This window comes from Zeus faber, assembly GCF_960531495.2.
Source record: "Zeus faber genome assembly, chromosome: 10".
Taxonomy (NCBI): Eukaryota; Metazoa; Chordata; class Actinopteri; order Zeiformes; family Zeidae; genus Zeus; species Zeus faber.
In genome coordinates, this window is record NC_137199.1 from 3763841 (window position 1) to 3787320 (window position 23480).

The 23480-nt window shown below is 47.2% G+C and overlaps 1 protein-coding gene across 1 annotated transcript in view; it reads left to right on the top strand.

Moving 5' to 3' along the window:
- Nucleotides 1–11380: 11380 nt before the first annotated feature.
- Nucleotides 11381–23480, top strand: part of myot (myotilin) — a 33179-nt gene continuing 21079 nt past the window's right edge. The window contains exons 1-8 of the mRNA XM_080008636.1: nucleotides 11381–11458; nucleotides 15971–16208; nucleotides 16405–17309; nucleotides 17758–17908; nucleotides 19652–19744; nucleotides 20511–20548; nucleotides 21410–21548; nucleotides 21945–22152. Of these exons, the coding sequence (XP_079864762.1) occupies nucleotides 16062–16208; nucleotides 16405–17309; nucleotides 17758–17908; nucleotides 19652–19744; nucleotides 20511–20548; nucleotides 21410–21548; nucleotides 21945–22152 (1681 nt within the window). The 5' untranslated portion in view covers nucleotides 11381–11458; nucleotides 15971–16061. The remainder of the gene's footprint in view (nucleotides 11459–15970; nucleotides 16209–16404; nucleotides 17310–17757; nucleotides 17909–19651; nucleotides 19745–20510; nucleotides 20549–21409; nucleotides 21549–21944; nucleotides 22153–23480) is intronic.

Here is a 23480-nt window from a genome sequence, read left to right on the forward strand (position 1 = left end):
TCCGGAGTTGCCCAGGGTGAGAGGCGCCCGACAATATCCCCAGTCCGGGTCAGCAGTACTCCTCCCCAGCTGAACATAGCCTGAGCCAAGCCCTGTTTTCCCTTTCTGAGTTGCTGAACAGTTTGCCAGAACTTCCTTGAGGCCAACCGAAAGTCCTTCTCCATAGCCTCCCCGAAGTCTCATCCATATGCCTAGCAGAGGTCTCTGAGGCAGTTAAAAAGCGCCTCGGGGGCAAGGCGCCGGTGGTGGATCAGATTTGCCCTGAGATGCTGAAGACTCTGGACATTGTTGGGCTGTCATGGTTGACCAAGGAAGTATGGCCCCTAGTCAGCGACGTGAATCCGTCCCTAATCTGGACAAGCTTGCCCGAAACAAATCACGTTTCGAGCCCAACCCCACAGGTAGCCAGGACACTGAGGCCTACCTGTGGGACATTGAGTTCTTCCGAGAAAGATACCCAGATGCCACCACATAAGTTGTCACGTCAGCAGTTTCATTGAACCCCAACCGCAAATGTCAGAGACAACTACGGGCTCCTTTACGAGGCATTACAGAAATAATTCTTTGTTAACTCCAAAACACCTAAGCGCAGCAGGCAGGAAGCTCCCCAACTGTACTATGACTTCATCAAGCCTACTTTGGAAATTAACCTGGGATGAAGGAAGATGTGCACTTCAAGATTCAAGATTCAAGATTCAAGATTTTTTATTTGTCACATACATATACATACTTCCATACATATATGCAGTGAAATGCCATCAGCCATCACCTTTGTTTTGCAGCAGACCCGGACATGCTGACCGGCATACAGCTGTGTGACCTAGCCATGAAGGGGTTCACAAAACAGAGGCAAACCACAACCAGGTTCATAGAGCCCAGTGTATCTGCATCTTGACACTATGCCTAATGCCCCTAGGGCTAGAAGGTGCTGCTGGCGATAGACCAGACAGGTTTCTGATGCCCCCTTTCCAAAACTGTCGTTACAACCAAAGTCAGACTCCCGCTTGCAATTGCAGCAAAATGGTCAGAGCCGAGGTCACGCATGCCTGCCTTAGGCTGGTGGAAACCAGGGCAGCCTCGGTTTTAAAACAAACCACCACTTCTCAGGTTCCCCACGAGGTGAGTTCACATCCAACCGATGCGACAACCACCAAAACCATGGACAGCAAGATTACCCCCGAAGTCAACGACCCTGATCCACATCTCATCTGAGCTGACCAGATGAGAAGGCGAAGAAGAACGACAGGTGAGACATGGGACCAAAAGAACACCAGCACCAAGGGTAAGTTGTATAGAGCACGTCTTAGCAGGGAACATCTCCAGGAGATCACGCAGAACATACTTAACATACAGAAAGAGAAAGAGAAAGCTGACCCATTTTCAGTGATGGCTATAAACTCCAAAACCCCTCTCCAACTCACACCACCTAGCCAGACTGACATGGTGGTAGAGGAAAGCCATTTGGTGAACCCCAATGAACCTGAGAGTGCTCTATCCCAGGGTCAGAATCCAAAAACACAGACTGATGCATCGGAACAGCCTGACCCTGGAAGGGAGGAGATAGTAACTCAGAGTGCAGTTCTGCTGACACATGAAGCAACCTGATGTCATGAGACCTCCTCCAGGAGCTGCTGTTGGCATTACAGCGATCCAATAAGGAGCTGAAGTGCAGACCTGCAGACCCCCAGGTGCATCACCTTGAGAAAAAAGGCAGTGATTGAGTTCACAATCGGACCCATGATTGTGGCGATAGTGGCGCCGCCCCTAGCGGTCGCCTGCACCGGCGCTCCGGTTACTTTCTTACTCTTTAGTATTTTTTTCCTTCTTTTATCACAATGTTCGCCAGAAAAACATAAACAATTAACTCATACGGCCGCGATGCACTCATGGATATAAAAATTTCCCTAAACGAACAACTTTGGGACTTTTTATCCGTGGGAGCAGAGTGGCCGGCGGAAATCCTACGCGGGAACACTCGCAACAACAACTACAACAGAAATGGAGTTGCTGTTCCACGAGCGGGCCCACGGAGGAAGCACCGAGGTAAACGCGGCGGCATTCGGGTCAGAATGAGGACGCAACCTTACCGTCCACCTCTGCCAAGCATCCTTCTTGCTAACGTCCAGTCCCTGGAGAACAAGATGGATGAACTTCGAGCGAGGATTCAATTCCAGCGAGACACGAGGAACTGTTGCGTCCTCTGCCTGACGGAAACATGGCTGACCCCACTGGTGCCGGATGAAGCCATACGTCCAGCCGAGGCCTTCTCCGTGTTCCGCGGCGACAGAACGGGAGAGTCGGGGAAATCCAAAGGTGGAGGCGTCTGCCTAATGGTAAACAACCGCTGGTGTAACGCCAACAACACCAAATTCCTCTCCCACTCCTGCTCGCTGAACCTGGAACAGCTGACCATACTATGCCGTCCATTTTATCTCCCCCGGGAATTCAGCACGGTCATCATTACAGCCGTTTATATCCCACCGCAAGCGGACACCGACGCAGCTCTGTCGGTTCTGTACGATGTGTTGTGCGGATTTCAGAACAGACATCCCGACGCGGCTGTGGTGGTGACTGGGGACTTTAACAGGGCCAACCTGAAAAAAGTTCTGCCGAATTTCCACCAACACATCACGTGTGCCACCATGGGAGACAGAACTCTGGACCATTGTTACACTCCTTACAAGAACGGATACAAGCCCGTGTCGCTTCCTGCTTTCGGGAAATCAGATCACGCCGCGATCTCGCTGCTTCCTGTTTACAGGCCTCTGATCGCGCGGGATCTGGTGATGACGAGGGAAGTGAAGCGGTGGACGGACCAATCAGAGGCTGCGCTTCAGGACGCTCTGACTGACGTAGACTGGGACATGTTCCAATCAAGTTCAAGTGACATCAGCGAGTTTACGGAGGTTGTAGTAAGTTTCGTGGCTACGCTCGCGGATGAAATCGTTCCCACGGTGAAAGTTCGGATATTTCCAAACCAGAAACCATGGGTTGATAAATCCATCCGCTGCGCTCTGAATGCGCGCACGGCCGCTTACAACGACGGACTTGTATCTGGTAACATGGACAATTACAAAGCGGCGTCGTACAATCTGCGGAGGGCGGTGAGGGACGCTAAACGGACGTACAGAGACACGGTGGAGCTGCAGATGGAGCGGGGGGACACAAGACGCTTGTGGGAGGGGCTGCGAACAACAACAAACTACAAGAGCAGCTCCTCCCCAGCCACAAGTGTGGACGCCTCCCTGGCCAACCAACTGAACTCCTTTTATGCGCGGTTCCAGTCTGGCAGCAACACCGCTAGCTCGCCAGCTAATTGGAGTTACACCGCTGGGGACGAGCGCGCACTCTCAGTGTCCGTGCACGAGGTCAGGAGGGCTTTGATGCGGGTGAACACCAGGAAAGCTGCGGGCCCAGATGGCATATCTGGGCGAGTACTGAAGACCTGTGCTAACCAGCTAGCTCCGGTGTTCACCACAATATTCAACACCTCCCTGGCTGAATCAGTGGTCCCGTCCTGTTTCAAGAGGGCCACCGTCGTTCCTGTCCCGAAGATCGCCTCTCCAACCTGCCTGAATGACTACCATCCGGTGGCCCTCACCTCGGTGGTCATGAAGTGTTTCGAGAGGCTGATTAAGGATTACATCTGCGCCTCCCTCCCCCGCACCTTGGACCCGTTGCAGTTCGCGTACCGGCAGAACAGATCCACGGATGACGCGGTCTCCCAGGTACTGCACACCACGCTCACGCACCTGGATGGCCAGAAGGGGGCCTATGTGAGAATGCTGTTCATTGATTATAGTTCAGCTTTCAACACCATAGTTCCCACCAGACTGGCTGTCAAGTTGATGGAGCTAGGATTGAATGGTCCGCTGTGCACCTGGATCCTGGACTTCCTCACAGGCCGCCCCCAGGTGGTCAAGGTGGGGAAGTACATGTCAAGCTCCCTCACCCTGAACACAGGATCCCCCCAGGGCTGCGTTCTCAGCCCCCTACTGTACTCCCTGTACACACATGACTGTGTGGCCAGGTCCAGCTCCAACACCATCATCAAGTTTGCTGACGACACCGTGGTCGTGGGCCTGATCACCGACTGCGATGAGAAGGCCTACCGCGAGGAGGTGGCTGACCTGTCACTCTGGTGCCAGGACAACAGCCTCCACCTGAACGTCAGCAAAACCAAGGAGCTGATTGTGGACTTTAGGCGTGGATCACAATCGAGGACGCACGCGCCCTTGTGGATTAATGGGACTTCTGTCGATAGGGTGAGCAGCTTCAGATATCTGGGAGTCCACATCACAGAGGACTTAACATGGACTGTTCACACAGACACTCTGGTGAGAAAGGCGAGGCAGCGTCTCTACCACCTCAGGCAGCTGAGGAAATTCCGGGTCTCGGTGAGGATCCTCAAGTCCTTCTACTGTGGAGCAGTGGAGAGCATCCTGACAGGCAACATCACTGCCTGGTTTGGGAACTGTACTGCCCAGGACAGGCGGGCCCTGCAGAGGGTGGTGCGTTCAGCTGAACGTACCACTGGAACTACCCTCCCCTCCCTGCAGGAGTTATACACCAGGAGGTGTAGTAGCAGAGCCCGTAGGATCATGAAGGATCCTCATCACCCCAACAACGGACTGTTTCAGCTGCTGCGGTCAGGCAAGCGCCTCCGCAGTCACGCAGCGAGAACAGAGAGACTGAGACGGAGTTTCTTCCCTCAAGCCATTAGAACTGTCAATGCTGACCTCACCAGGGGTCCTAACCGAGCCATACACTAGGCTCCACTACCTACTGTACTGTATGTAGCATACTGTACCGCATACTGTGTCACTGTTCAGGGTTGTTCGTGATGCCTTATTGCTGCGCCGTACTGTTGTATACTGTGCTGTATTATCCCAACACTACTCCCTCTATTCACATTCACATGCCACTTTAATTCACATGCCACTTTAAATGCACATATCTGTATATACATAGGCATATTCCTTCTATCTATTCCATTTTATTTCAATTTATTTTTATTGTATTTTATTCTTTATATTTTTATCTTATTCTATAAGTATTCCACTTACTGTATTACGTTTTAGGAGTCAGTTAGTCGGTCTATTAGAAAGGAATTTTCTACTTTTTATTTTATTTTATTTTTTTATTTTTTCCTAGGACATATTGTGTGCTATCACCGGGTGCGTTGCATTACATTTCACTTCATATATGTATGGAAGTATGTATATGTATGTGACAAATAAAAAATCTTGAATCTTGAATGAAATGCACCCACCCAGTGTAGGTGTTCACAGTGGGCCACATTCCCTTGCTCATCGGTAAAGATCTCCTTAACCAATCTTAGCCATTGATCAACTTCAGGCAATTGAGGATTTGTGCATAAGTCCGCCAACCTCTGCCTAGTACTCCTCTCACACGCGTGGGAGTCCAATGATACAGCCTCAAGGTCAGCATCGCAACACAGGATGCCCAGATGGACCCACAACCGGCAGTGGAGGTCTACTGAACGGCAGGCACAGGTGACAATGCCTCACCAATGCCTTTGTGACAACTGCCCCCAAGATGGCAAATGACTATTGTCCATAGATGGAAAAAGGCATCAAGCTTGAGGGTACCAGTGTTGATTAAATGGATTTGGCCTTCTGGGCCAACAAGTCGGCCGAAAGTTGTACAAGGCCCTAGCACAGGACAACCCTAAGCTTCCAGTCGAGGGGACACCTGGCTGCTTCCCTCTGGACCCCAAGCCTCGAGCGACTTTGGCCGCAGATGGCTTCTTCGCCCTAATGAAATAGAACCAGAGGGAGCTAACTCATATATTTCTGGTCACCCACGGCCTCGCACACCTTGCCTATGTCAGCAGCGACATACTCATCAGGGTCGGTGTCCAAGTGGACCTGGTGAACAATGTCCTATGGTCCTTGACGGGAGTCCAAAGAGACTCCACCCCTTTCAATCCTGAGAACATGAAATCAGAACAGATAATTCCGAAGTTTGCCAGATGGAAACTGAACGCCACACTGTCATATCGGCTGGCACCAAAGCAGGGTCCATTTACTTGGAAATCGAACCAGGACAACACTGCCTTCACATCCAGGCGTTCTTTGAACCCTCTCCTCTTTTCTTTGACCAAGGGCTATTCGTACAAGAGCTGGACTCTAGGTCCACCCATCTGTTGGTGGACAACCATACCTTAGACAACATACCATGTTGATCATCAACGAAATTGACGATCTGTTGAAAAAGGGAATCATACTAGCGCAGGCTAGGACTCAACCAACAGGTTCCTCATTGATGGCCCATGACCCAATTGGGACAAGATCTTCCCAAAGTCAGGAATGCAAAGACTTCTCCTCCATGTACATAGCAGCAGGATTCTGGACCATCCTTGTATGCAGGCCAGATCAACACAAACCAGCTTTCACCTTTGCCAGCAAGCAATACACATTCACCAGTTGCCCATTCGGCTATGCCAACTCACCTGTTGAATTCAACATCTTCTTGAACAATACCTGCCCCGACACTCGCGATCAGGGTTGATTGATATACGCCGATGACATCCTGATGCAGAGCACCATCCTGGAGTTCCACCCAAAAGAGATAGATCATGTCTTTAAACAGCTTCTCGCTGCCAGTGCCAAGATCTGTCTTTCCAAATGTCAATGAAAACAACAAGCAAACCGCATTCAGGGCGTCATGAACATAAAGGCACCATCAAATGTGTCTGAGCTTTGCAGTTTCCTGGGAGTCTGCAATTACCCTCGCCAGTTCATTGAGGACTATGCAGACGTGGCCAAGCCACTGACAGAACTACTTACGAAAGATGTCCCATTCTCCTAGGGCACACCACAAGAGGAAACCATGTAAACACTGAAAAAAAAGCTCTGTGCAGCTCCCTGACAGTTCTACCCTGATTGCAACATAGAATTCCACCTGGAAGTGGGGTTCTCCCACCATTCCCTAAGTGCAGGCTTATACCTAACCCATGATTCACACAAGCGTGTGGTGGCCTATGCCAGTAAGACTCTGCTGGCTCCGAAACTATTTCACTAATATTTCACAAATTTTTCACTAATATTTTACTTATTTTACTTATTTATTTTACTTATTGTTTTACATTTATGTTTCATGTTTGCATCAAACATCAGGACAAATTTCTTGTTCGTGTAAACTTACTTGGCAATAACAACTATTCTGATTCTGATTCTGATTCTGATTCTGAAACTCAAATACACTGACTGTGAGAAGGTGCTCCTCTTCACAGTATCAGCCTAAAAACACCTCAGGGTGGCCAAAAAGTGATTCTAGCAACCCAACACCAGCAGGTGACTTTCCTTAACAGTCAGCACATCAGAGACAGCGTGGTAATCAATACCTGTATCGCCTCTTGACTAAAGGCCATAATGGCGGCCTGTCAACGCTGCTCCAAGGATGTTCCAGCTGGCACCACGGAGGTCCCGGTGACCCCCTACCCCTGAACCCTCCCGCCACCACTACTTTGATCAAGACGTCTGCAAAGACATGACCACTGCATATGTGGATAGGTGTGCATTCCACCATGAGACTGTTGTCCCACCCCCCCACCCCCCCCCGATAGCTTGTGCAGTCACTATAGCTTGGGCGACCGCCCCAAACCAACCCGCCCCTCCGCACAGGGTACTGTCTAGGTTGCCCCCACATTCACTGACTCTGACTTGATGTCCCTCCAAGCTTGTGATCCCACCATGCAGAAAACTATTCTTTATCTGTCAGACGCATCCAACCTTGCATCTGTGACTTAGATCTCAACTTCCATGCCGGGTTCCAAACCCTTGTATTACTCTCATTCTTCCCTGTGCATCGACAAAGGCCTTGTGGTCTCTGACACACAAACATCACCTACCTTCGTGGTGCCTCAGAGCCCCAGGGGGGTGATGTTGACAATGGCCCATGACTCTCCATGCGCAGGCCACAATGGAACCAAATCAACATATTATGCAGTCCAGCAGGTGGGCTCCTGGCCACCCATGTGGAAAGACATAGCAGACTACAAAGGCTGCCTAGTCTGCTGTCAGTTCCAACCTGCAAGTCTGCCCCACAGAATTGCCTTCCCATGATCAGACCTCCAAATTGACTGGGTTGCTAAGCTCCCTCAACAAGTCAACCAGGGGTAACAAGTACTTCCTCACGGTTACTTGTGCCTTAACCAAATGGGTGGAATGCTTGCCGGCACCAAACAACACAGCCCAAACTATAGCCTACGTACTGATGAATCACATCTTCTCACGGTTTGGCCTGCCTAATTGTGTCGACTCGGACAAAGGACCACACTTCACTTCACACTTCAATGGGGATGGTAGCTCAGGTGGTAGAGCTGGTGGTCTAGTGATCTAAAGGTTGCTGGTTTGATCCTAGGCTCCTCCTGCTAGCATGCTGTAGTGTCCTTGAGCAAGACACTTAACCCCTAATTGCTCCTGATGGCTGCGTCCGTCAGTGATTGAACAATTGTAAGTCGCTTTGGATAAAAGCGTCTGCTAAATGAAATGTTCCATGTTCCATGTTCACGGCTGATGTCATGAAACAACTACTAGGTGTGAAGGCCAGCGTCCACATCATTTACCGCCCCCAAGCCTGGGGCCAGGTAGAACGAGTAAACCGAACAGTAGTCAGCATCCTGAAAAGTATGTAATGTCCAACCACCGAGACTGAGACGTCAACCTGCCTTTGGTCCTGATGGACATCAGGGCTACCCTAAGCAAATCCACAGGGGTCTCACACTTCGAAATGGTAGAAAGATGACACTAACCCTCCACCTGCTCTACCAGCCAAACGAGACCAATATCGCAATGCCAGACACTACACACCAGTACATGATCGACCTAAGCGGTTAGGGTTAGGCTTTCTTTACTTTTATAATTCAATTTAGATTGAGTTAATTGCACCCTTGTGTGCTTTCAAATGCAATCCCTCTAATTAAATCCAGAGTAATACCTTTCCCCTTACCAGACAGTCCTCCTCCACTTCCCTGGTGTGTGTTTGTGTTTAACTTTTTTAAATGTACTTTTCTCCCGCAATCTTTTCACCATATTATCAAACTCTGTTATTTTAAATAAACATTCATTGTTTGATTTAGAAGTAGTTGTGTATTCATCTGATATTCCACATAACAATTAATTAAATGGACATTCTGAATCAGAACCTGCACATTTATAGTTAATAGTATGATGATGTCAAAGCTAAGTTTTAGCTGGGTTGGACATATTTTGTCGTTGAATGCATTGGACCACATCTGTGATTTTGGTCAAATTTGGTAGGGTTTTCCAGCAATGTGCTGGATGAGATCACGCTTCGACCGTGTCAGGCCCTCTGCGTTCAGTTGCAGTAGACGCACTTCGGTGTTAGCCATGAGGCTCGTCTTGACATACGCGTAGTGGGTACTGTACTAATGAGGACGGAGGGCTGCTGATGTAGAATCTGTGTAGTACTAGTATCACTGGTTTTGTTGGATTCTTCGGTATCTTCAGATCGGGATCGTCAGGGTCGTCGGAATCCGTAGCAGGGCCACCACGTGCAGGTACCAGTATTGAATGTCTATGACAGTGATGTTATTGGGTTTTTATTTTGTAGGACTTCTCTGGTGCATGTCAGTTGTCCTCAGAAGTGTATATATGTATGACGCTGATTACGCTGCACGGTTTTTTATCCAATTGTGTTCTGGTAAAATTTGAACTGGATTTTTTTTCAAACATAGTAAGGGTTAATGGTAATAAAATAATACCTGTCACTTTGTAACTTTGTGTGGTTAGGAGTTAGAATTTTATATTCCTTTAGTTAATGTCCAATCGTAACTATATCTTCAGGATGCACGGATAAATTACTTGCTACACATGGTTAATTGCAATCAGAGAAAACACCGGGGCAAATTGCACTCAGCTGGAAGTCCAATCGGCGAGTAGGCTGATTGGAACTGACAACAATCCACAGGGAGCCTGGTGTTCTGGATATCTCTTCTGGTATATTTTATGAGTGCAGAAGTTCACTCCTAATGGCCTGGTAGACTGCAGTGCTCTCAAGTGCCCTCCGTCAACTTGCATATGCGAGCAAGGTTTTATATGTCTGTGCGTGGTGGTGCCATGTTGGTGAGATAGTGACTGTTGATCACAAACTCCTGCAGTGCTCAGATCAGGTGACCTGTGCGAGCCGTCTTTTGCGCATGCGCGTACGTTGCAGCAATTGTAAAGTTAGTTTTTTTTACTACATTATTCGACAATGAATGATAATAATAATAATAATAATAATAATAATAAGGGTCCACAGGGTCCAGTTTGGTCGATTTAGTACATTTAACAGTTTTCCGGTTCCGAAAGTTACAAAAAGCAACCATCTGCGTGTGGCTGTAAAACAGGGTTTGTCATTGCTATAACTCACTGTGATGCTTATGGTAATACAACGCTACTTTCAGAGGTTGTGATGTGAATGCTCAGCGTTGTTATCCAGACTGTGATACGACGTCTGTACGGTGCTGTAACGGTGATCCACTGTGCTCTCCTCTCGCCGTTGGACGGTCGCTGCCCAGGGTGATGGGACTTGGTAGAGTTGCAAAACCTGTCGGGATCCAGGGTCGCTCAGAGTCCACCGTGTCTACTGCAGGGTCGGGGCGGAGGGACGCTGTTTTCTTTAAATAGATTTCAAGTTTTGGAAATAAATTGTATATAAATAATTACATGTTTACTTTTTATGAAGTAACTTATCTTTCATGTGTTTTTTCACGTGAGCATTTCTCATGCTCATGTGTTTGACCAATCACTGTCGACTTACGTCACGGAATGTACCTCTTGTGTCGTTTAGTTTAAATATCCCTCAAGAACAGCGTTTTAACAATTACGGCTCGGGTTGCCCGTCACCACGGGTTGTGAACTTTATGCAGTCGACAGGGCGCAAGTCGCTGGCTGCGAAGGACTTCCGAGAGACGGCGGTTGGACTTATGTAACTTTGGATGATGACGACGATGATGTCACAAAGACTATTCAAATTGCGTCAACGTTTTTCGATTTCCGGTAAACCAACCGCAGCTTTCCCGCAAACGTTTGCTCCGAATGTACATCGATATTGATCAACCTCGAACGAGACACCTTAAACCTCCCGGTTCTAACAAGACCTCGGCCGTGCCCCCTGCGTACTTTGGTTGCCGTGTTTCGGATGCTTTTTAGACCGACATCGCCGAGATTTAAAAACAGTAAAAATCCGAGCTAAAATAATCCGGAGCCGCTGTCGTGGAGCCCTGACGGTGACGACGGCGCTCAGCTGGGCCTTCGCTGCGCGGCCACGGCGCGCAGCCAGCCCGGCGGGCACGCGCACCGTCACCTGTTCGCGCGGCACCGGGTTGCCAGTTCGGATTCTCCTCCGTGCGAGGACGGAGCCGCTCCGCACCGGGCGCAATGGCCAAGTCTGGGAATCGGTCTGTGGCGTAGAAGACCTTACAAAGGTAAGCACGCGGTGGTCGTCCGTTATTCCGCTGCCGACGTTCATTCAAATTGAATGGTATTCTTTTGTTCATAACTTTATCTGAAGTGCCGGGCGTCGACTTTATCCACCTTTTTAACGGTGAATCTAAAAACGTTTAGATCGTTTTCCCTTCTCTTGTCGACGGCTTTTCATGACCTCCCATTGAAAAGAAAAGCTGAACTCCACTCAAGAAACCTGGGTGCGATTTTACGTCAGGCTATTTACGGGGTGGCTTCCCACTTGGCTGCAGACTGTGTGTGTGTGTGTGTGTGTGTGTGTGTGTGTGTGTGTGTTATTTTATTTATATATATATATATTTTTTTTAAACCTTCATAACTGCGAAAAACTTTTTAAAAAAAAATGCGAGTGTGCTTGAATTGGTGTGGACATTATTTGGTGTAACACGGTTGTTATTTTCTGTGCGTTGGCTTGTGCTCGCTGCGTGCCAGAGAGGCCATTCCACTAAGCGGTACCTCAGTGCTCAGAATGGGGGGGGGATGAGATCATCCGGTGTCCTTCACAATTAACCCTTGACCAACGTAACCAACTAAATGAACGGGCTGGAGGTAAACGTTGCGTTTTTGTATTCAAACACATAAGATACAAGTATATGTTTATCACCCGGCCCTACTTAAATGGTACTATATTCGCTCATATATAATTTGAGGTGCAAGTAGGGGGTATGCCCCCCATCCTTCATCAGCAGTTGTTCGAAGTCCACACAGCGTTTTGTTTGGCCTCCAAAGGTCATTTATTTTTTGCAAACATGAACTTGAGCTAGTTGCCTCGGGGATTTTGTTTTGTTTTGTCTTCGATGAATCTATGTAGAGCTGAATGGTTGCTTGGGGTTTGGACATAAATAGCAAAATAAGATCTATTAATATAATCTATTATAATCTAAGTTATTTTCTGAATGGAGGAAGCCTTCGGGTCAATAGTACATACGCTCTTTGTATGAAGCTCTTTTCATAAATATCTATCACAAATGATCTTCAGGATGAACGCATCAAGGAGTTGAACTTTCAAACCACAGATGCATTCCCTTAAAAAAATGCACGTCATTGATAATGTTGCCCACCTCCCCACTGTTACGGTCATGCAAGGGACATAGGACAGTAGCGTGCGTGCGTGCGTGTGAGGGTTGGGGCGCCAGTAGAAATGTCTGCACCTGCCAGCCGATGTCGGAATTCCAAGACCGATATAGCTGCGCCCTCTTTAACTTAACACACGCCGGACTTTAACTACCACACTCTGGCATACGCAGACAATCTCCTACTAATACACACACACACAAGGGCGAGTCTCACACTCAATGCTGCACATGCATGGGTGTTCGGAGACGTTTCTAGCTTTTTGCTTTTACCCTTGTATGGATTTTGTGTCACATTAACATGTCCACTGGGGGGGCGGTGTCCCGTTTAGTGCACCACGATGTACAGAAAACGTGGAAGAAATCGGTTTTGTCACTCTGTTTTTTTTTTTTTTCCCCCAAACTTTGTTTGCGAAATTGTAGAATTCAGAAATATGGACAAATAGAATTCCGCTTTAAAACCTCATCCGCTTCCCACCACCTTCTCTGTTTCGAACCCGCCTCCTGGCAGGAAGTTGTCGCGTTGTTCCGATTTTGAAGGCGTAAGCGTTGGCTCCTCTGCAAGCCTTTGCGACCTACGGTTACCCATAACCCCCTTTGCTGTGTAGGTCCGCAGAGACGTTTACGTGTCTCCGCAGACGCAGAAATCCGACTTTACACCGCACGCACAAACACGCTCACGCAAACTCAACCTTACCAATCCCTTCGGCCTCTCTCTCGCTCGCATATTGTTTTTTTTTTTTTTTTTTTTAATCACACCAAATCAGGGCTAAGAAAGGCCGTACTGCCTTGACATGTGATATGTCGGGGCAAAAAAATAGGAATTCAAGCCCAAATTCTCCCTGGCATTTCCGCAAATGCTAATCTGGTTAGCCTCTTGGTTTTCTTTTTTTTTTTTTTTTTTTTTTTTTTTTTTTTAACAACCTGGTATCTGCTGGTATCCCATCATCCACTACACCACCAGAGGGGGGATTTTTGTAGGCACAAGAAAGACCTTTTTCATATGTTGGAATTCCAATCCAGTCAGACACATGTTTTCTTTTTTTCAGCACGCACCTTTTCAACAGCCCATCAATCAAGTGGTTTAGGCTTTTACTTGTGGAGTTTAAGTCACAAAATGAATCCTGGCACAGGCAATATTCTCAACAATATCTAACCCTAAGAAAGAGAGACTGCGTGTGTGCAAATGAGGATGTGTGAACAGAGTGAAAGAGGGGAAACTCTGCTATTGTCGTTAGGCCCAACCATAGTCGGCCAGTCGCGTGGTAGCCATGGAAACAACATTCTTTCCTAGCAGAAAGTGAAAGGACCAGCTAAGGCCCCTTTTAGTACAAGAGATTGAGTTCTTCAGGAAGTAGACAGCTAGGTGGGCTGACGGGTGGCAGGGGGCAGACTGATGCCATGGCTGCTGAACTGTTGCGTATAGCTTACTGGTCCACCATGGAAACACCATTGTACTGTCTCTCTTCTCACGCTGGCCAAACTTGTGGACATTACGTGCCATTACACCAGTTAGATGCCAATCAAATAGTGTTCAGATTTGCCATGCTAGCATTTCTGTTTTAAATACACTTGTAACTTCGTCTTCAAATTCCTGTGAGATGGTCAACCATGGAGACGTGCAATTTATCAAAACAACACTTTCTTCAATCTCTGAGCGACCATAAATGCTATAGTTGGCACAATACCCACCAAACTTGGTAAATGATAAAATGTTAAGCAGTGCGTGTCGGGGAACCTGTTTTAGCATAGTTGATGTCTCATTGCCATAAGTCCTTGCCAAGCAATAAACAAACCCTTACCTGCTTTCCTGACCCTGCTTTTCCTATCCTATGCCTGCCCTCTGATCCTCTGACAAGCTGCTTAACTTTTGTATGTTTGCAAACTTTGGATCACAGTAGGCTTGGGCAATGGTGCAAAATTCCAATTGCAGATGCAAGGGGTTGCGTGCTGCAATATACAAATTTATCAGGGGGGCGTGCATGCGCGTGGTGGGGTTCCGTACACATAGAACATAATGTGGAAAATGCGCTCTCCCCGTTCCAGAAGTGCACGATTTAGTATTTACACAAAAACATCCACCTTTTACTGAATTAAGTCCAGAAGCAACCAAAGGCATCGGGTAGACGGGTGTCCCCACTGTACCGACAGTGGAGACACACATTCATTTTTTTTAATTTGAACTACTTTGGAGCAAAACAGAGCAGGACAATCCCTTCACACAGTTGTGTTAAAAAATTGTTTACATGTAGAAAACAAACGTAAATAAATAGATCTTAAATAAAAACACAGGCACAGGTGTATCACTGTCTGGAGGAAAAACAAAAAAAAAACTCTGAGTTAGGTTTCCGTTTTTTATTGAAGTAAGAAACTAAGGAAACAAAATAAATAAATCTTTCTCTATGAAATTTAATTATATTTCTATATTCTAATCACAAGATTTGCATATAGAGCGACAGGTATGTGCAGGGTGGGGGGGGGTGTCCGGCCCCGTTTTATCAGGCATGCTGTTTTTTTCTTTTTTTTTTTTTTTTAAACATTAATGGGTATCAAGGTAGCAGATTGTCTGGGCATATTCATATATAGGAACTTCATAGCAACGCCTCATGAACCTTGCACCTTGGCCTAGAACTCCAGCTGGGGGTCCATGTACCTTTTCTGTTTTTTGAGCACCTGCCCCTCAAAGTCTCTGTACGGGACTGTAGAGCGGGATGTGAGACCGGATCACCAGTGGTTACTCGACAGCTCTGGGTGGAGAGGGGAAGAGCCTCCGCCCCCCCTCTCTCCCTCTCCGCTCCAGTTTCAGAACACAGTTAACCACTTACACCGTTACAATGCTCTGATTTTTCAGTCTCAATGTCAACCGTGATCGATGGAATCGATTGCCGATAAACGATTTAATCGTAAATCTGCCCAAGCCTAGATTACGGCATTGTAAAACATTGGGTAACATGTTTATTTGTAATTATGAGTTCCATAGATTTACCCATAATGGTTCCCTGGTCTACCCCTAAGTGATATTCATGAGACCTTTGAGTTACAATGGTCAAGATGGTCAAGTTTGCTGGTTAGCCAATTGCAGGTGTGAATTGAAAGTACATGTAAAGCAAGCTCTGCTCAATGGGTGGGTGTGGCTTTTTAATGTGATGATTTGATCTGTCTGGCTTTGTGTAAATTAGTGCCATGTGACGTCTTCCAGAGTATGAGGGGGGGGGGGGGGGAGATAGTTTGAGAGAAGTTGAACTAGAAGTCGCTGTTTTAAAAAAGAAAAATAGCAATACCTTTTCGACCTTTTCTACTTAAGTTATTTTTTCAACCGGAAGAGACAGTGAAAAGGCCTGATGAGTCAGGTCCACGTATAAATGTTTTATGTCTTGTTGTCTCTGCCTCTTTTCCTACCAGTTTTCCAGAGCCTCTTCCTCCCGACCACTCTGCAGAGGAGCCATTCAGCCACAGCGAAGACGAAGAGAGAGCCCTGAGCTCGGAGAGCCAAATGTTACCGGAGGTCGCCCCGGCCGAGACCTGCACCCTTCCTCCTCCGTCACCGCTGCCGCCGGCGCCATCGTCAACGGACGTCAAGGAGAACGAGGAGAAAGCCCCGGCGCCCAAACTCTTCACTCCCAGCAGGCTCAGTTTCACCGTACGTGAGAGAGTAGTTACACGCCATCATGGGAAGGTTTTGGTCTGGTAAACAGACTGTCACTGTGGAAAAGTAGTCCATCATATATTTCCATCATATTTTTCACCGAACTTCCTTCTTTCCTCTTCAGTTTCATCATACTTCAAATATTTAGGAAAATCTTCAAAATCATTCTGTTTGTCCTCCTCTTCCTCAGTCCTTGACAGAGTCTGGAGCCGACAGCATGAACCTTTCTGACCTCCCGACCTTCACCCCCAGCGCCTTCCCCCACAGCGGCTTTAACTATGCACGGCCACGGCACTTCATCCAGTCTCAACCCACCTTCCAGGCCCCCAGCTATGACAGCGTCCAGCAGCAGGAGGCCCAGCAGAACCAGGCCCAGATCAGCCAGGACACTATGGTGACGGGCCAATCCAGGATGGTGTCCAGACAGAGCCAATCCGTCTCATGCAACCAAACACTGTCCCAATCAGTGTCGCAGACGCAGTCCCAGTTCCAGTCTCTGCACCTCACCCAAGCCAAGTCCCAGACATGCGTCCAGGTCCAGAGCCAGGCTAATGGGACGGGCAAGTCCTCTCCCTCCTCCTCGGGTCTCAGCTCCCCCACCTCCGGCCCCGCTTCCACTGCCCCTCTGCCCTCCTCTTCTATCGCTGCCCTGCGCCCCATTCCCTCCATCTCAGTCTCTCCCTCTGCCCCTCCTCCCTCCTTCTCTGCTCCTCTCCCACGCACGCCCATGCGCTCCACCATCACTCTCACACCCAGTCTCCCCAGTGTTCCCAGTGCCACAGGCCTGGGCAGCGCCAGCTTGCCCGCCAACCCGGATGCCCGATCGGCCCCCGTGGCCTACCTCTGCTCCATCTTGCCCTCCAAGCTCTCCACCTCCCCGCTGCAGGCGCCCTCCAGTCCCCTCCTAACCGCGAGGCAGCCCTTCCAGCCGCCGGGCTCCGCCTCCCTCTCCCCAATCTCCACCTACTCCCCCACCACCTCCGCCGCTCTCTCACAGCCCAGCCAGGCCTTTCCTGCTCTCCCCACCCACAACCAAAACAGGGTGCCCCCCGCCGTGGTCTCCCTGCCCGCCAGCTACAAGGTGACACCTGCCACGTGAGTTGCAACATCACACACAATCTAACAAAAAAATTATTGCTTACAAACTTTCTTTCAAGGCCTCAATCATCAGTGAAAAACGCTATAGGCAGTTCAGTGCCATTCAGTTGCATGTATTTCTGACACTTGGTTATATCCACAATCAACTCAGATTTATAGTTCAAAACCATTTTGATTAAAGGCTACAAACTGTAGCCCACACTTTCTGTGTTTGCAATCGTTGATCGTTGCAGTTGCAGTCTCTCGCAAATAATAAACTCTTGCCACCACAAATTTCCGGAGATGCTGGAAGATTTCCCAGGATATGTGGCCTTGGTACTGATAATCTTTTAACTTGTCCTCTTTTCTGTTTTTACTCTGCTTCTGTATGCCACCATCTTTCACATTCTGAACAATGATGAGTTCTCTGTGGGTCTATCATTTTCACTACTCTCCTCCCCTCCAGTCTTCCCAAGCCCATCCTGAAGAAGACTGTGGCTCCTCGACCCTCGTCCTCTCGCTCCACAGATGAAGACATCCAGGGTTCCAAAGATGCCCTGATCCAGGATCTGGAGAAGAAGCTCCGCTCAAAGGAGGCAAGGAGGAGAAGCGGCCAGGTGTGTGTGTGTGTGTGTGTGTGTGTGTGTGTGTGTGTGTGTGTGTGTGTGTGTGTGTGTGTGTGTGTGTGTGTGTGTGTGTGTGTGTGTGTGTGTGTGTGTGTGTGTGTGTGTGTGTGTGTGTGTGTGTCAAGACCTTTAGTAGTTAGTTGCATGGCAGAGATGGACCGGGATGCAGGTGAACAGCCAGCTCTTTCTATAGACAAGATATGCGGCTGCCTAGCGCGCCCCCCGAGGGAGCGATCGGGGCGCAATTTGCGCACCTGTTTCCCTCTCCAACGGTACTGAAGATGCGCATGTTAGCGACTCACATTCCCCTGATCGCCACACCACAACAGTGTTTTTATGTTACATCTCCGAAACATGCGCAATAGGGGCATTTTCTCTGTGACTCTCTTGCCCCCCCGCCTATAGGGATTGTTTTAACCAAACCTCCACGCTGCTCCCCAGAGACCGGGTGCGCTGTGCGCCTTGCGCTGCTGGCAGAGCCCGGAAAACCTGTAGAGTCGGGACAGAGCCTCTTCTTGAACCTTTTGTTAATTTAATGAGCATTAAGCCGTCCCTGAGCACACTGAGCGGCGCTCCTTGTATGTTGATGTATGCATGCAACATTTTTATAAAAATAATAAATTTCTGCTAAAACACTGCATATTTTTTTAATGTTTTTTTTTTGGATTTCAACAATTACAAGGTTTGAAGTTAAATCAATCAGTCAATATCTTACTGTGATTGAAGGTTTTTCTTTTTACAATTCAATAGTTAAATAAATGTGACCCACTGCAGATTTTATGTACTTTTGTTGCCGTTTTACTTTTTCAGCGCAATGGCACTTTTGGGATGGCAGGTATGCACCAGGTCCTATGTCTGCGCTTATCGCCGACCAATAGAAATGGGCCATTATCTGGTTCAGTGTCTTGTCGTGACATGGTTGACCGGCCGTAGGATTATGATGAGCCGCCAGCTTTTTGGCACAAGGAATTTGCTTAACTTCCTCCTCTTAAGTGTCACGACTCACCCTGTACAATTTATTCTGGAGTACGCAGAAGTACGGGTGAGTGGGAGCTGCACTAGTGGACACCAGTTGACCATCAATTTTCATCACCTGGTCAAAAACTGAGCGCAGGGTGTCATCACACAACTGTTAGAGTGGCTCTAACCAGGTGCTGGTGGATCAGGGTCTGTGTACAGCCTGAATCCAACAGAGCCTGATGTGTACCCCCTTGTATCCTTACCTATATACTATACCTCCCCTCTGGGCCGAAAGAGGGGGCCGGCTTGCTCACAACCTGTTGCTGGGACCACTTGTCCCACCTTGCGGATGTGTCCAGGCCGATGGCATCGCCAGCACACCTGTCCTTATGTCCGAGCGGCTCCCTGTGGGTCTAAAGCAGGGGACGCTAAGGTTGGGCGCTGTGAGGAGGAAGGGAAAGAGGGGTTAGGCCATGGCATGGGCGGTTGAGGGGAAATAAATGGGGGAACAAAACTGGGGGTAATGGTATGGGTGTTTCTTGGGGCCACTGTGGCCGTGTGAGTGACTTGATAGAATTTTGCAGTAGTCAAGTTCCTATCCAAATGCAGAACAAAAATGTTTTGGTAGCACTACGAGCCGCTGGAGGAGTTGTCATTGCAGGTGTATGCCACTAGGAAGTGCAATGGATAATATTATGTTGACTCAGGAAACACAACGTTACATGCGTTTCATCTGGATTCATTGTAAAAAATACCATTGATTACATCTTCCAGAAATTGTCCTATGAGGAGCGAATGGCCCGAAGGCTGTTGGGTCCAGCCTCGTACATGGTTGACCAAGACAACCTTGACGCACAGCCAGACCAGGTACTCTTTCCGTCTTACCAGCTGTAGCTTCCTTATTTGTTTTTTTTGGGGGGTTATTTAGATGCACTTGTCCTGGCATCTTAATACTGTGCTGGTATCAGACGCAAAAAATCATAAACCACGTATAATGGTTCTTAAATGAACAATTTGTCAGATTAGATACAGTTTACAAGTACTCCCCTTAACATTAGCATGTTAGAATTCAGGTGGGGTCCTAAGCCGAAATGTTTTAAGTCTGGCAGACGGTGTACTTTTGTAATTTTGTTTTCGCTGTACCACCAAAAAAAATCCTTGCTTGTCACTCTGATTTTTATTCGGTCTAGCTGGCCTTTGTGCCTGTGCACACGTGTGTTCACAGGCACAAATGAACGATTGTTCCGCCAGAAAGAGTCCTTTTCACAAAGGCCTTTGCCACAACCATTCTGTGTCTCCCCCTGAAACACACATATACAGACACTGATATGGATAAACACACACACATACACACAGACACAGAATAAGCCAGCCTATGACGATGATAAAGGGAATATTGCGTTGGAACACACACACGCTAACTGACACGTGTCTCTAAAGCTAGTCTCATTTGTCACACCGCTTTTCTGGTCATTACATGACAGAAAACATATAAAGTTGTATATTATGAATATAATATAACAATCAGTTCAAAATAAAATACATTTTCTACAGCAAATGGTGTTTTACATGTTCATTGATAACTGAAAAGATACTGAAGTGTGTGTGTGTGTGGTGTTTTTTTGTGTTACAGGCAGATTTCCCAGAGGGAAGGCACACAGGAGGGCTGTGGTAAATAGAACATAGTATACGATAAAAAATTTATGCTTTTTCGCATTGGGTCACTGTGGTAAATATTTGAAGCTTCCCTTGAAAGTTTCTTCATCTTTGTTTGGATATTGTTGATGTAGTAAAAAAGTTCCAATTTAGCTCAGCCAAAATGATATTTTCAATATTTGGTTAATTTGTCCAGACTGTAAATTTGAATGTAGGTTTTATTGGTGATATAATCGACTATGTATTCTATCGACAATATTAGCTATTTTGTTCAATGTATTTCCATAGTTAGTAACTTCAGCTATCATTATATTGTTTCTAATCCCATGTCTGCTAAGTTTACCTTCTAGCTGCATTTGTTAGAATTATAGCAAAATTAAAATAGAACTTTAATTTTGCTTTTACAGCTTGCATATTGTGCTCACATGGATATTATTGATGCACACAGCCAGTGAATATTTGTTTTGAAATGTTTTAAGTTATCTTACGGTCAGTTTGGACAAAAAGCTGGGAGAGTAACACCACTGTTCAGACAAGGGAGTTAGCGTAAACTGATCAAAGTTTTCCTTCTGTTATGTACATACACAAGCTTTCTGGCTCCCGTGCTTCACACAGTAAGAACACGTGGGCCGAGAGATGGGGGAACTTAGAGTAACGTGTGTGTGTGTGTGTGTGTGTGTGTGTGTGTGTGTGTGTGTGTGTGTGTGTGTGTGTGTGTGTGTGTGTGTGTGTGTGTGTGTGTGTGTGTGTGTGTGTGTGTGTGTGTGTGTGTGTGTGTGTGTCTTTTGTGCACACTCAAATTCATGATAATTATGGAAGAATGACCCCACCCCCATACCAAACTTTAACTGTTTTCTCTTGCTTGCTCTCTCTCAGGGGGAAGCACCACTCGGGGACCGATGAGAGGGTGTACGAGGGCTCCGCCATCCAGGAGAAGTGTTACGCTCCCCGCTTCCTGCAGGTACCCCCAGACCTGACGATGGAGGAGGGCCGGTTCTGCAGGATTGACTTCAAGGTACCCCCCACCCCACACACACACACACACACACACAAATGCAGACAATTTTATGTTCAGACCCAATTATAATATTAAGAATACCTAGGATGAACAACCAAGAATGCAGCTGAAATTCAGGGTTGTCAATCACTGCCCTAACCCTATTTGTCCACAAGGAATTGCGTCATGTTGGAGAAATCACGAACCTGCTTGTGATTTTGAAGTTTGAAATTGAATGCTCATTTAGATGGATTTTTTTTAATGACACCCCTAATAAAAATGGTGTATTCTTAGCCAGTATTTAAGGTAATCTGTATTTTCTCCCATGGACATTAAAATCCAGAACTACAACCTCAATACTGAGTGGAATGGGACCACTTGTGTATCAACATCTCACTCCCCGCCCCCCCTCAGGTGGGTGGTCTCCCCACCCCAGACGTCTCCTGGTACCTGGACGGCAAGGCCATCCGCCCGGATGACTATCACAAGATGCTGGTGTGCGAGAAGGCCATGCACTCATTCATCATCGAGATTGTCACTGTGCACCACGCCGGCGTGTACGAGTGTGTGGCCAAGAACCGAGCCGGCGAGAGCCGCTTCAACATGAGGCTGGATGTCATCGGTGAGTTTTACAGTTGAAATGTCAATGTTTCCTTATGTTCCCCATCGTCCATTTCCTACCGTCTCTGAGCTTCCTTTGAACTGATTCTCTTTCCACTCACTCACCTGTAGTTGTTAATCGAGTAAACTTGTCACTCAGAGGTCGGCTCATGAATATTAATTTGAGTGACGCCACCGGGATATAGACTCCAGAATCTCACAGCTGCTGGATCAAAACCCGTCTGCCTCCACTGTTCTTACCCACGTTGGAACCAACGCTTCAGGAAAAAACAATCGGAGACACTTAAAGAAGACTTTATGAAGCTTATTGAGAGTCTTCTACAGTCAGACCGCTGGTTCATCACCTCCGGCCCGCTCCTGTGTCCCAGCTTTGGAGACATAAAATTCACGCGTGTCCTTCAGCTACACACATGGCTCAAGGGATACTGCTGCTCCCTCAACGTACCGTTTGTGGACAACTTCGGCACCTTCTTGAACCGTCCAAACGTCTTCAGACATGATGGAGTACATCCAAACTTTCACGGATCACGCCTCCTCACCTTAAACATGGAACTTATGCTGAAATCTTCTGTTCGCTGCTGATGTTTGGTGAGTCCGATCCACTTTGACATTAATGACTGTCTGCTCTACAAATTCCTGTACTTATAAACCATAGACCGAAATAACGTAACTTCCCTGTAACATACAGGAATCAAAATAATTTGCTTCGGACTCAAACTCTCTGTACCCCGCAAAGCCATGCACCCAGAACAATAAAAAAGTCTCTATTAAACGTAAGGTCACTAACCAACAAGTCATTTTTAGTTAATGAGCTTATAAGTACTCATACCCTGGATTTCGCTCTATTAACTGAGTCCTGGCTGGATAGAAATGGCTCAGTCACACTCATTGAGACAGCATCTCCTAATTTTAAGTTCATCCAAACCACTAGAGCTGACCAGAGAGGCGGTGGAATAGCTGCTGTCTTCTCTGATATCTAAACCTGCAAGGAAATCCTCCTCGGAGAATTCACATCTTTTGAACACCTTGCTATATCTATAAATTGCAGTGATATCTTTCCCATTCCATGGTTGGTAAAGATAAAGTGTCATCTGTTTTTGATACAAGTTTGTATATTCAAGAAAAGAGATTTTTTTTTTTTTTTTTTTTTTTTTTTTTTTTAAATGACCTATATGAGTAATATGTTCAATCATCGGAGGTGGTTGTAGGATGTTGTTCACTAATTTGATTTTAACTTTTAGAGACTGTTGCAGTTGAAGGAATTACAGGAAACTGTGACCACTGATATTATACCTTTAGGGTTAAGGTTGGGAAGGATATAAGCAAATT